This window comes from Macrobrachium rosenbergii, unplaced genomic scaffold (assembly GCF_040412425.1).
Source record: "Macrobrachium rosenbergii isolate ZJJX-2024 unplaced genomic scaffold, ASM4041242v1 13864, whole genome shotgun sequence".
In the NCBI taxonomy this organism is placed as follows: Eukaryota; Metazoa; Arthropoda; class Malacostraca; order Decapoda; family Palaemonidae; genus Macrobrachium; species Macrobrachium rosenbergii.
This window is the reverse complement of record NW_027100715.1, coordinates 717,395-731,830: the sequence shown is the minus strand read 5'-3', so window position 1 is coordinate 731,830 and position 14,436 is coordinate 717,395. Positions and strand designations below refer to the sequence as shown.

At 38.3% G+C, this 14,436-nt stretch overlaps 1 protein-coding gene across 1 annotated transcript in view; it reads left to right on the top strand.

The window, feature by feature from the left end:
• Nucleotides 1–1,846: 1,846 nt before the first annotated feature.
• LOC136837804 (uncharacterized) overlaps nucleotides 1,847–14,436 on the top strand; it is a 49,561-nt gene continuing 36,971 nt past the window's right edge. Inside the window, 4 exon segments of the mRNA XM_067102712.1 lie at nucleotides 1,847–2,244; nucleotides 5,993–6,025; nucleotides 6,159–6,402; nucleotides 10,457–10,582. Coding sequence (XP_066958813.1) covers nucleotides 1,847–2,244; nucleotides 5,993–6,025; nucleotides 6,159–6,402; nucleotides 10,457–10,582 — 801 coding nt within the window.

The window sequence follows — 14,436 nt, the reverse complement described above, 5'->3', positions numbered from 1 at the left end:
TCTGAGTGGATGTTCATTGTATGTCATCTAGTTCTTAGGAGCTAAGTCCCAGGAGTCAATGGCTCTTCATGGACAAGTCACGCCCTTTGAAAAAGCGTGCGGTGGAAGTGTCCAACTCTTCTCCTGTGCCTTCTAAGAAGAGTAAAGATCCCGAGCTCCCCTCGTGTAGTCACTGGGACAGCCCAGAGTGTTTTTCCTCGAGTAACCTCTCAGCAGAAGTTATGCTTTCAGCGCCAAAACATCAGTCTTCCTTTAAGCGCCCTTCATCTTCTAGAAGAACCTCTTCTAAGGAACATCATCAAGCACCTGAGCACCCAGCAGTGTCGGAACTCCCTTCAGAAGTTGAACGCCCAGTAGCTTCAAAGCACCAGATAGTGCCCGAGCGCCTAGCTGCTCCTGCATGTGAGGTAAAGCCCAACTCCCAGTAGAAGATGTGCGCCATTATCGTCAGAACTCCCAAGTGTTCCGTGTTCTTTGTCGCCTGAACACCTTAAGTTGTCCACTCTCCCTGTAGCTACTGACCTCCCAGTGGTTTCAGAGTGCCCAACGGCGCCCGCACGGCAACCTTCACAATGTACTTCTTCGTTCATTGCTCCTGCTTCTTGTACGTTGATCGGAATTTTGTCTCTTCCTCACCCAGAGCCATCAACTGCACAGGTGCCCCTTAGTACTCAGGCTCCTTCTCCTGGTATTCTGGCTCCTACAGTTGTCCCAGACCCTATTCAGAGTAAGATAGATAGCATTTTGAGCTTGCTTAAGAAGGCTTCCCACCTTCCCAGACTCCAGCTGATTTGTCATTGTCTCCTGTATCCTTTGATGAGGAGGAGATAGCGGAACATGACGCGCCCTCGACAGCATATGCCTCCTTGTTAAGATTCCTGCTGGTGACCTTCCCTAGCTTGTTTTCTCCAGCAACACCCACCAAGGCCCAGCAACACCCTCCTCTCTGCCTTGGCTTCCTGCCTTGGCTTTTTTAATGGAGTCGCAGACGTTCAGTGCCTCGAAGTTATCTAAATTGGTTCTCTCTTCTTTAGCAAAAAGGCATTGAGTGAAGTAGAAGGATAGTTAGCAGAGAAGAGGGACCAAGGTAGAGCTACCTTCAGTTTTCCTCCCTCCAGACTTTTGTGAGTGAGTTACTGCTTCTGTGCCACAGGAGAAGCTCCTTCCTTGGGAGTTTCTGCCTCCTCCTAGGGGGACTTCTCTAGCTTAATAGATTCTGCCTGGAGGCCTGCTTTTACTTTGGTGAAAATCATGTTTTCTGCTTTGGAGCAAGTATTTGAAGTGATGAGCTTTCTAGGCTGGGCTGTAGGTGCTGTACTCAGGAGATTGGAGATTGTACAGTACTGTATTGCCTCAGGATACCTCTAATGACTGGCCAGGAATTCTTTCCTGTATTGATAGAGGCCTTTGTACTATGGGCATTTTAAAGAAAAGAGAACTGTGTTGTTCATTTACATCTAAGGGAGTGACTCCTTCACAGAGATCAGCACTCCTTTTCTCTTCCTGGGATCGGCTGCACCTTTTTCCTCAAACTACTGTCCATGGTATAGCTTCCGATCTTCAGAAGAAGAGTACCCAAGATCTTCATTTCCAATTCTCGAGACACCCTAAGGAAACACCCGCTTTTGCTTCCAGTTCCATGACACCGCTGCAGATGCATCCCTTTCGGAGCAGCAGACCCAGACCATATGCTAGACCAAGGTCCAACGTACGTTTTATGCAACGTGCCATTAAAAAGTCCACCTCTAGATCTTCCTCCAGAAAGTAAGAACAGAGTCCTCCATACTCAAGTAGGAGCAAGGCTCCTTCTCTTTTGGGAGCATTGGGAGAAGAAAGGAGCAGAACCATGGATAATCTCTGTCCTGAAGGAGGGCTACACCATAGCCTTCGTGCAGAAGCCTCCTTTAGTCAACATGCCTGTTGCATTGACAGCATACCCACCAGGCTCAAAGATGGTTTGCAGCCCTCGCAAGAAGTCACATCTCTCGTCAAGGAAGAAGCCATAGAGATGGTAGAGGACATTTATTCTCCAAGGTTCTGCAACCGATTGTTTGTAGTCCCCAAGTCGTCAGGAGGCTGGAGACCTGTTTTAGATGTCTTTGCTTTGTACAAAAGACAGATTTCAAAATGGAAACAAATCAAAGTTCTAGCATCCATTCACCAGGGAGAATGGAAGACGTCCATAGACATGCAGGAAGTGTATTTTCACATACTGATCCATCCAAACTTGAGGAAGTACTTCAGGTTTGTTTTCGAGGGCAAGGTGTTCCAGTTTCGTGCCCTGTGTTTCGGCCTTTCGACAGCTCCCCCAGTTTTCACCAGAATGCTGGCTCCTCTCGCGAAGTGGCTTCATTTGGTGCGAATCAGGATATCCCTTTATGTTAACAATTGGCTACTGCGTTCCCAATCGAGAGAACAGTGTACAGAGGACCTTCCAAAAACTCTTCTCCTTGGTCAGGATTTGTGCTTTCCCATAACCATGAGGGAATCGCAGCTGACTCCTTCTCAAGAGATTCATTATTCAGGAATGAAGATAAACTCTCGGGATTTTCGGGTTTTCCTAGTTCGAAGAGAGTAGAAACTTGACTCTAGAAGATAGTTCAGCCAACAGGTGGATGATCCTTCTGGGCACCTTGTCGTCCATGGAGCAGTTCGTCTCTTGGCAGACTCCACATGAGACCTCTACAGTATTACTGAAGAGTCAGCTGGAACAGTAAAAGTCTCCCAGATATGTTTGTATTTCCAGTAACGTCGGAAATAAAGAAAGATCTGTGCTAGTGGAGTTGCGAAAGAAGACGGGCGGAAGGGAACTCTCTACTCCTTCTGAGCCCCAATCTAGAGTTCTTCTCAGATGCGTTAGATCTAGGTTGGGAGCTCTTCTAGGGAGCAAAGAAGTCTCAGGAACTTGGTCCCAGGAACAGAGATCCTGGCATATAAATGTAAAAGAGCTAAAGGCAATACATCTGGGCTGCAATTCTTTGCCTCAGAGGTGTGCAACAAGACAGTGGCAGTCCATTCTGACAGCATGACTGCCCTGTCTTACATCAAGAAACAAGGGGGGAACTCGCTCTTTCTCTCTTTACAAGGTAGCAAGGGACAGCCCTTTCTGGTTGGACCAGAATGACACTCAAGTAGTTACCCACTTCATTCAAGGAAGACTCGATGTTCTCGCGGACGAATTAAGCCGCCAGAAACAAGTTCTCCCCAGGGAGTGGACGGTAGACCCATTGGTATGTCTAGGTCTTTGTAAACTCTGGGGGAAACCGATGTTAGACCTTTCCGCGACCTCCAGGAACTATCATCTCCCTCTGTTCTGTTCACCAGTCCTGGACCCTCTGGCTTGGGCGACGGATACCATGTTACAGGACTGGTTGAAGAAAGAACTCTACTCCTTTCCTCCCTTCAGTAGGGTGAGACAAGTATTAAATTTCAGTCACAACAAAATGTATCAATGATTTTGGTAGCCCCATTTTGGCTAGTGAAAGAGTGGTTTCCAGATCTGCTCGAACTTCTCACAGATTTCCCAAGACTGTTGCCTCAAAAGCAGCAGCTACTCAGACAACTGCACTTCAGGCAGTTTCATCAAAACCTATATACTCTGGGCCTGACAGGTTACGAACTGTCAGGAGATTGCTCAGAAAGAAGGGCTTTTCAAAAGCGGCTTCAAGACTCTGTTGCCCAATGTAGAAGGCAATCTTCAGAAAAGGTCTATCAGGCAAAGTGGACAATCTTCAGGACATGGTGTAGAAGACACAATGTTTCCTCTATAATAGAAATAGCAGATTTCCTGTTATATTTAAGAACTGGTAGAGGTCTCTCCAATTCCACTATTAAGGGATACAGAGCTATGTTAAGCTTCATCTTCCACTATTAAGAGATACAGAGCCATGTTAAGCTTCATCTTCCACTATTAAGAGATACAGAGCTATAGAGCCATGTTAAGGTTCATCTTCCAAAACAGAAGAATGGATTTGTCCTCCAACCAGGATTTGTCAGATTTCATCAAGTCCTTCGATTCAGTCAAACGGAAGGAAACAATCTTAGTCTCCTGGAACTTAGACAGTTCTTAGATGGTTATCCAGTTCCCATTGTGAGCCCATGCAGCCTCTCTCTCTTGGAGACCTTACCAAAAAGACTTTTCCTTGTCGCTTTAGCTACAGCAAAAAGGGCCAGTGAGACGCATGCCTTGGATAAAAGAGTCGGCTTTTCCCTAGGTAATGCAGTGTGCTCTTTTTCCCTGGGATTCTTGGCAAAGAACGAGACACCATCGAAACCATGGCCCCGTTCTTATAAAATTAAGAGCTTGTCCATTATACTGGGTCCAGCTGAAGAGGAGAGGACCCACTGTCCTGTGAGGGGCCCTTAAGCATTACCTTCACAGAATGAAGGCAATTCATGGGACTTTGAGCAGTCTTCAGTGTTCAATAAAAAATCCCTCATGCCTTCTGTCTGAGAATGCCCTGGCATTCTTTCTCAGAGATCTCATTTCCGAAGCGCACTCCATGGTTGGAGAAGAGCTTTTTCCTTCATGTAAAGTGAAAGCTCATGAAATAAGGGCAGTCACTACTTCGTTAGCATTCAAACAAAATTTATCCCTCGCCTCTATCTTGCAATTGACTTTTTGGAAGTGTAAGTTGATGTTTGCTTCACATTACTTACATGATATAGGAACAGCTTATGATGAGTGCAGTACCCTTGGTCCATTTTACGCTGTTGGTGTGGTGTTGGGAGAGGAAATGTAGGAGAAAATATTCCTTCCTATTATCTCGTCGCCTTGCATAGGGTGTTGAGTTCTAGGGGAGCCTGGGGCTACTGTGTACTTGGAGTACCCTCCAGTCCTCTTTAATGGTTGGGTATTGGTGTCTTTTATATTGTTTTGGTGGTTTTGGTGACTGTATATTTGTTCTGGTTATTTTGTATGGTACTGTGCCCTGGGCAGGGGCAACTTGTATTCTTTGCCAGCCATCAGAATTGGTTCATCGCTGCAGAGTACCCACTAAAGTAGTAGGTGCCCCAGGCTATACCGCCTCGCCTCTGCCTGATGAGATGAGCGCCAACCAGAGGTATTATCTAACTGCAGCAGCTCTCTTATCAGGTAAGGAAACAGCGAATGTTGATCCAGTGTTAGCAAATTTTTGTATCCTCAAATTCATTACCTTTATTAATGTTTTGGGGTAGATATGTCCATGCTTCCCACCTCCTGTCAGTGTGGGAATCAGCTCTGTAATTACTGTACTGGATAAGTTACGTATATAAAAATGACATTTTTATAATGAAATAAAGTTTTATATTAACTTACCCTGTAATTACATGATTGGAGCCCTCCCTCCTCCCCTCGCATGGACATAAAGGCATAACAAATTGAGCTCTTTGCTAAGTTGTTCCTCTCTTTCCCCCAAAAGTGGGCGGGGCACATCACCTAACCCAAAGCAAACTAGCGCAACCCACGAATTTCAAAATTTTAGCTGCCAAATAAGTGAAACTAATAGCTATGACATCAGTGGGTAAGTATATATAAAACTTTATTTTATTATAAAAATGTCATGTATTTGGAGGTTGTTGATCCAGGGCTCCAGAGGCCTGTAACAAGGTCATCTACTGCTGTGTATTCCTCCCAGTTGTAGACTATCTCTAAGCAAGTTTTGTTAATCTGCTGGTTCCAGATAAATAGCATTATTAAGGTAAGTGACGAGTTGAAGTGCCTCTTTTGTTTTGGAATTGATAGCAGTTGCATTTACTGATAAAAATTGCTGTTTTATGTATCTTACTGGATGTAGGATTTTGAGTCAAAGGAAATCGGGCAATATATAATTAATATATGAAAAGACGCTTCTGTTGTCAGAACATTGCATTTTCATACATCCAGTGGTTAGCAAAAATTTATTTTCCATCAGTTCCAATGTCAGTATGTTATTAATAACTGTACAGTTATTTTGAATAGCTTACAATATCATGGAAGTTATTCAGTAATTCATGTATATTTCCCCAACAGAATTTTAGCAGTGTTAGAGGCAGTGCACTTAAAGTAATTACCCATGTTTATTTTATGAAAAAGTAGTAGGTGGATTGGTTTTATAAGGTTTGTTATGAATAATCGGGGTAAAGATGCGAGATGCTTTACTGTTTTGGTACATGTAAATATTTGTGCATTATTATTTTCTTGCTGTTTTACTACATGTAAATATTTTTTATTCTTTCCAGTTTGAAACATCCATCAACCAACTCATTGTTTCTGGAGGGACTGTATATGTGGTTTTCAACAGTGGTCGAGTTGAAGATTTAGAGAGTGCTCTGAAATCGCGGAAAGAAGTTAAACCTGGATGTGTAGAAGAAAATGAAACCATCACATATGCTGCTGTTGAGAAAGAAGAAAATATTGCTGTCTTAGTAGTAGAGGATCAGGTAAGAGTTTTATCCTTAATTATAGTTGGCTATTATTATTGACATATACAATACTTGCATTCTTTTCTTAATTAGGAGAGTGATGAAGAGTTATTTTATTGTTATTATTATTATTATTATTATTATTATTATTATTATTATTATTATTATTATTATTATTATTATTTTGAGGTACTGCTGTAGTTTAAGAAGAGCAATGAACTTTTTCAGAATTTCTTAGAACAAGCTTGGACATTTTTTTTTTGTGTAAAAAGGGGAAAAAGTGGGCAAGTTGAAGTTGAGTTGAACAGCTAGATGTGTATAACAGAGTGAATGGATGAAGAGTAAAAATAAAAAAAAAAAGAAGAAATGCAGCTTGGGCAGAAGGGACACTGTAAAGAACCTAGTGTGTCACACCAACATTGGATTCTGCAAGGCTTACTGTAAGTGGTATCCTCCTACAGTAGAGAGAGAGAGAGAGATATGTAAGATCCAGGTTTTAGCAACATGTAATTCACATCATAATTGCTGACTTGTTCTTAAAGATATTATTGCTGACTTGTTCTTAAAGTTATTATTTATAGCCTAAGTGTTTAGGAGCATTTTTTCTTTCTTTGCTCATTTTAGATTGCTGCAGCCCTTTAACGCCACGCGCCCTATTTACAAAAACGTCTCCGCGCCATGCCCAGCGCTACGATCCTCCTGTGAGTTAGCGCCAAGCGGAAAAAATTTTTTTCCTGGTGAAAAATCACAGCACGCTTAGTTTTTAAGATTAAGAGTTCATTTTTGCTCATTTTTTTGTCAGTGCCTCAAGTTTTGTTTATGCAACCATCAGAAATGAAAAAATATCATTATCATATATAAATATTGGAATATATGACAAAAAAAAAAAACTCGTATATAATTGTATACAAATCGATGCTCCTTCAGCAAAACGGTTAAAGGCTAATGACTTAATTTTTGTTAGTTGTATTGTCCTCGAAAATTGCAATGATTTTGGTATATAACAAATTTTAAAACAATCAAAGCAACACAGAGAAAATATTACCACAAAATGATGCATGAATTTGTAACCAGAAAGAAAAATTTTTTTTTTTTTTAATTCACCATAAATCGAAATATTGTCTGGAGACTTTTCCGTTTGTTGAAAAAGAATCTCTAATTTATTGAATATTACTAGACTGTAAGTGTTTTATAGGACAGACAGTTTTCGACCATTTCGGTCGAGTTAGTTGACCGAATTCGATTTTTCTATTTATCGTGATTTATATGAAAATATTTCAAAACTGATAAAAGTTACAACCATGAGTTATTTTTTGTTGTTTTCCCCATGAAATTGTCGCATATTTTCATGGTATAAAACTTTATGTAACGACTAATATAAAACGCCTGCAAATATTACAACAACGAGACGAAAGAATTTCTGAGATGTTGGCTCTTAATTACCAAAGTATTCATAAGGAAAATGTTTTTTCAAAAATTCACCATAAATCGAAATTTGTGCTAGAGACTATAATTTATTGCAAAATGAAGGTAAACGATTGAATATTACTAGAATGTAAGAGTTTTAGCTTATCAATTGCGTTTTTACCATTTTGGTCGAGCTTAAACAGTTGAATGAAGGTTGAAATTTTCTGGCAGTTATCGTGATTTATGTGAAAATATTTCAAAACTGATAAAAGCTCTTTCAACCATGAGCTAATTTCTGTTGTATTCTACTTTGAAATTGCACACTTTTCATATATAAAACATTTATCCCGACTAATGTAAAACGATGCAAACATTACGACAACTCTTCAACAGAAAGAATTTCTGAGATGTTCGCCGAGTTACATACAGTCAGACGTAAGGAAAAAAACCAGAAATTCACCATAAATCGAAATATTGTGCTAGAGACTTCCAGTTTGTTGCAAAATGAAGGTACATGATTGAATATTACGAGAATGTAAGAGTTTTAGCTTATAATTGCGTTTTTACCATTTCCCAGATCGAGTTAAAGTTGACCGAGGTTGAAATTTTGGCAGTTATCGCGATTTATATGAAAATATTTCAAAACTGATAAAGCTACAACCATGAGTTATTTTCTGTTGTATTCAGAAATTGTCAGCTATATAAAGTTTATGTAGAAAGACTAATATAAAAACAGTGGAAACATTTTAAAGGAACGGCTATTCAAAGAATTTCTGGGATCCTCCTTTGTCCAGGGAACCAGTTTTTTAAAAAAATTCATTCTCTAAATCGAAAATATTGTGCTAGAGACTTCCAACTGGTTGCAAAATGAAGGTAAATGATTGAATATTACTAGAATGTAAGAGTTTTAGCTACAATTGCGTTTTTTACCATTTCGGCGTCAGGAGGCTGGAGACCAGTTGAAATTTTGGCAGTTATTGTGATTTATATGAAAAAATATTTCAAACTGATAAAAGCTACAACCATGAATTATTTTCTGTTGTATTGTTCCAGGAAATTGCGCCATTTTCATATATAAAATTTTATGTAATCCCGCCAATGAAGAACAGTGCAAAAATTACGACAAAATGATGAAAGAATTTCAGAAATTTTCAGGGCAATGTTACCTTGGGCGTAAGAAAAGGTTTTTTTAAAAATTCACCATAAATCGAAATATTGTGCTAGAGACTTCCAATTTGTTGCAAAATGAAGGTACATGATTGAATATTACAGAATGTAGTTTTTATTTAGAATTGTGGCTTTTGACCATTTCGGTCGAGTCAAAGTTGACCGAAGGTTGAAATTTTTTGTAGTCGACGTCTTCATCTAACGCCCACTGGGATTCAACAGACAATTTTAGTCACGTCTGGTGCCATCTCAACAGGCGTTTGGGAGTTCAGGCTAGTATCTGTTAGCATCATAAACAGTATCTGCCATTAGGTAACCTCAGGTATGATTTTATGCCTGTCTGAACTGATGAGAATGAGATGTCAAGAAATAGGTGCTATTCATCAGTGCATGACAGGCAAACCGGGAGTTATTTAGTGGCATTTATTAATGAGAAAGATTAGAATATATTCATAATGCTGTATATTTTTAGTTTTAAATTGAGCTGGCTTTTGTTGGTACCAAACTCTACTAATTGGCTTTAAATAAGGGTTGAGAATGAAAATATATAATACTGAATTGGGATGTATTTCTTTAAAAACAAGACAAAAAAAGTAAATAAATGAGAATGAGAGATATGCAGTAGTGACGACCTCAAAAAAATATGTAAGCAGGTAGAAAATACATGTGGACTCTTTAATTACACTAGTTGCAATGAATAAAGTTGTTCCATTCTGTAAGTGCACAGTAACACAATTAACCAACCATTGCGCACAATTCAGATAGATCCATGTCATAAATACTACAAGCTATTGCAAAGGTGAAGTATATATTGCTTTAAAAACAAGGCAAAAAGAAAACAAATAAATGGGAATGAGAGATATGCAGTAGTAAAGACCTCAAAAAATATATGAGACTTTCAGTCGAGAAACATGCCAAGCACCATCCTAAGGAGCTTTCATTTTTAATTTATTTTTCGAGTTTTATCCTAAATCATCACAGATCCGTCTTCAATATTTTAAAAATGGCATTTGGCATGTTTCTCGACTGAAAAGCTCATATGTAAGCAAATAAAAAATATGTGGACTTTTTAATTATACTGGATGCAGTGAATAAAGTTGTTCCATTCTGTAAGTGCACAGTAATGCAGTTAACCAACCATTATGCATAATTCAGATAGATGTATGTCATAAATATTGCAAGTTATCACAAAGGACACCTGACAAATTCCCTCATGTAACAGATATTTTCCTTAATGGTCAGCCAATCTCCCCAAAAATATGTTTAGATGAGAGACTGTACATAAATTCTGTATTTTTAGGTTAGCCATTATTTAAATTTATATTCAGCTTACCAGTATTCATATGGGTCCTTTATGTGAATAGGCATTGACTAATAGGAAATAGGTATTTTGTAGGTGTGTTAATAGCTTCTAGAAAGCTGGAAGTTAATTTTATTGACAAAATTTAATTTATATATGTGCTCAGAAGTTTATTCATTTTTACTTCTTCAAAATTAGGAAAGCCGTTTGAAAGTGTGGAAATTGGAATGGGTGATGGATCTTCTCCAGTCTGCTGTAATATGGTGGTTAAAGATGAAAGGCTTACTGCAATTTGTATGCTTTCAGCTAAACTCTACACTCTTTGTAAGTATGAACAAATGCTAACTTTCAAATGAGTCATACCTCAGAACTTACAGATTGTTTGAAGTTCCAAGAGCCAGAGAAGATTGGTTTCCTGGAATTTGGATGGTCTTTAAAAATGGCTAATAAATGTTTACTTTGAGAGTTTAAGTCTTGCTAAATCAGTATGACCTAATCATGCTCCCAACGTATTAACTGGCTTTTAAATGAACTAAAAGTTAGTGTAATTTTATTTAAAATTTAGTTTATTACCCTTAAAAAAGAAATACAGTAAATGGTTGACATAAAAATTGTACTGCACAGTTTTAATAGTGCATTTACAGTATGAGTACATAAACTAATGTCACCCTAATTCATGGGATCCCGGTTTCTTTGTCACCAGAGTAAAAAGCCGACTTTTTATGCCACTAGGTAAAACGCTTTGAATCACAGTCATAACAGAGGCACAATTGAATAAAATATCAAAAACTCTACATAATGTTTGGTGTTCTGTGAAGGTAGTACAGTTTCAAAATTCAATCAATTTAAAATTATATACAGTACTGTACAGGTAATGACCAGGTAGAGAAATAATAAGTTGTAAAAATATGTTTGAGCAACTATGAGAGAGAGATGTCTCAACCTCTTTGGCATATTGGATTGTAATAAAAACAGTAAGTTTGGAAATGTACTCACCGTGATGAATGTTGATTTGAAGGTGATGATGAATAAGCTGATGGAGTCCGATGAATGTCAATGATATGACTGACACGGTGTTGGTGAGGAGTTAAGGAGCTCGAGAGTCCTTCTTCAGATGAGGAAACTCTTCTGCCAGGTTACAGGTACTTTTTCTGGGATTTTTGGGGTGGGGGTTCTTGCAACAGTCTTACATTTGGGTTTTGGGGTTGAAGAACCAGGTTATTTTGACTCTGCTGCTGCTTTTTTTCATTGTTCTAGAGGGTTCTGTATGTCTCCATGGCTGAATCTACTTATTTTCGGTTATCAGAGCAAGTTCAAACTGAGCCCCACTCTTCTGTATATGATAACACCTGCAGTTGTGCCCTCAGGATTATCCCAAGACGATCAATTGAAAGACCCTCATCATCCTCTTGTTCTTGAGCTGAACTTCTTCCTCTTCACTTGCTGACTTGGTCAGACTTTCATCATCTGTCAGGGGCCAGGCCCATCGATCAGAGTGTTGACTTCTTCTTATATATGCAATCAGTAAATCCTTCACCCCAATGCAATTTTGCCAGTTTCAATGAGCCTTGTTGACAGCCCCATTGTGAATCTCCTCCGCAGAAGCCCACCTCCTCCCCTCATGGACTGCATCTGGCCAAACAGTTTTTCCAGCATGCATTGAGTGTTTCCTTTTTCATATCTTGAGAGCAGATTGAATTATTGAAAGGCATTCATTATGGTGAATGTCTTTTCAATTTTCTTTCAAGGTGAGAGTCTCCATCGCATCCATTGCATTAACCAGGTATTGCAGAGCCTTACATTTATTATAAAATACATTTCACACCTTGGTCCAGTGTTGTATGTTATTAAGGTGGTGTTGGCAGGGATTTTGAATAGATCTGCACAATATCATGGAAGATTCAGGTCTGTGGGGTGCCCTCCGGCATTGTCCATGATCAGCAGAGGCCTTAAATTCAAGGCCCATGGTTTTATGAAAAGTAGTAGGTGTGCGTCTATCAGGTTTGTTATGAAACACCGGTGGAACCAGTCGGATGCTTTACTGTTTTGGTACCAGGCCTAAATATTTGTACATCCAGTAGACAGGCAGGGTTTTACTTATTTTTATTTTTTATTCTTTCCTGGGGTTTGAAACTTATAAATCAGGCCTGGTTTGAGCATATGGCCAGCAGCATTCCCAACATGATGAGTGTTAATCTGTCTTTTAGAGAGTGCTTAAATCCAGGAAAGGCCTAAACCTGGATGTTGAAACATCAGGTATGTTCTTGACAAATTCTCTTCCAGAATAGCCCAGTCTCATCCATGTTGAAGACCTGTTCAGAGCCTTTATCCCATTTCCTGGATGATTCCTTTGAAGGTTTCTGGATAGATCTCTGCAGCTTCTGTTCTTAATTAGATGCAGCCTCCGCAAGAGTTCACACTCCTGATGTTAAAACACTTTTATTAAACTTGTCAAACCAACCCCTGCTGGCCTGAAAACTATTACGGTCTGGTGATGTTGATGTTCCTGGCTGTAGTTCTTCAATGAACCTTTTCACAATCTTATTATAAAGTTGCAAATTTTTTTGTGAATCACATTTCCCTGCAAAGGGGGCAAGTCTTTGAACAGCTAGATGTGTATCCATAACGAATGGACAGATTCCATCTTTACAATGTTTGAAGAAATGCTCTTGGGCAGAAACCTGCTGTAAAGAACCTTGTGTCACACTGACATAGCTCTGGAGACCATTTTCCTGTATTTCCACCTCTTTCTTCTTTATAGAGAGAGCATGTAAGATCCATTTATCCCCAACTGCTGACCTTGCTTAAAGATATTAGTCTGACCAGATTTCAACATATCTATAGCACTTTAACTTTTTCTTCTATGGTCATTTTTCCTCTGCTGCTTAGGAAGACTGCTAGTAGCTTTAGAAGGAGCATAAACAGGCATCTTGATGATTAAATGTAAAAACACTGAAATACAGTATTTGAGCCTTTCTGAAACTGATGAGATACGATGTCAAGAAATTAGGTAACTGATGCTGATCAGTGCATTCTAACAGTCGCAAACCGGCCTGTTATGATTGGCTACCTTTATTCTTGTAAGATTAGGCATGTCTCTATAATCTGTATATTATTAGTTTTAAACCAAATACATTTTGTCGATGAGATTGGGGTTTCATAATGGTTAATTTACTGGTATTTTATACAGTAATACAGATGCACTAGCACTTTTCTTGAAGACAAAAAGTAATTTTCAATGAGAATGACAGATAATACAACTCTTAGTTATGTCTCTGATATGTTTTAGTATGTTAATACATTGGATTTTATCAAACTGGTTGCAATGAACAACCTCATCTCCAGGTCATGTGAGGTGCAGGCAGTAACACATAACCAACAGTATTGCACTTTTTTGAATAGTATTTATGTGCAAATATATAAATACAAATTTACCATGCTGATTTTTTAAAAACACGGCAAAACTTATAAAACAAATACTTCAAAAAATTAAACATATTTTCTGCAGGGGTATCATCTTTGAAAAGTGCAGTAACTTTGTGATTGGGTATCACATCTTGTAAAGTACACCAACTGAACGTGCTGTTTTTAATTTATTTTTCATAAAGATTTTATCCAGCACTTTTCTCTGAGGTTAACAAAGTAATTTTAAAAATGACATTTATACAACTTTTAGTTACATCTCTGATATTACATTAAAAATATCATTTTTATCAAACTGATGCAGTGAACAACCTGTTCTCATTCATGTAAAGTCACAGTGACAAAACCTTTATGCATAATACTTGATGATATTTATGTACAAAAATATAAATTTTCCATATTGATTTTACAGTTAAAAGCATGAAAACTTATAAATGTACTGTACTGTACTTTAAACATTAAACAAGCATTTTTAGATGAGAGACTGTATCATCTTTTTTTAGTGCAGTAACTTTGTAAATGGGTTATACATCTTGTAAAAGTACACTAACTTTGCATCATATTGATGAATGTACAAAAATAAAAATTTGTAAGGTTTTTCATACAGATTTGACACACAAAAGCTGGAAATGCATTTTTTTATTGACAATTTTTAATTTAATAAAAGCATGAAAATTTATAAATTTTACTTCAAAAATTAAACATAACCACTTCTGCAAGGTTTCTCAAGAATTTCACATGGGTGATGGAAAATC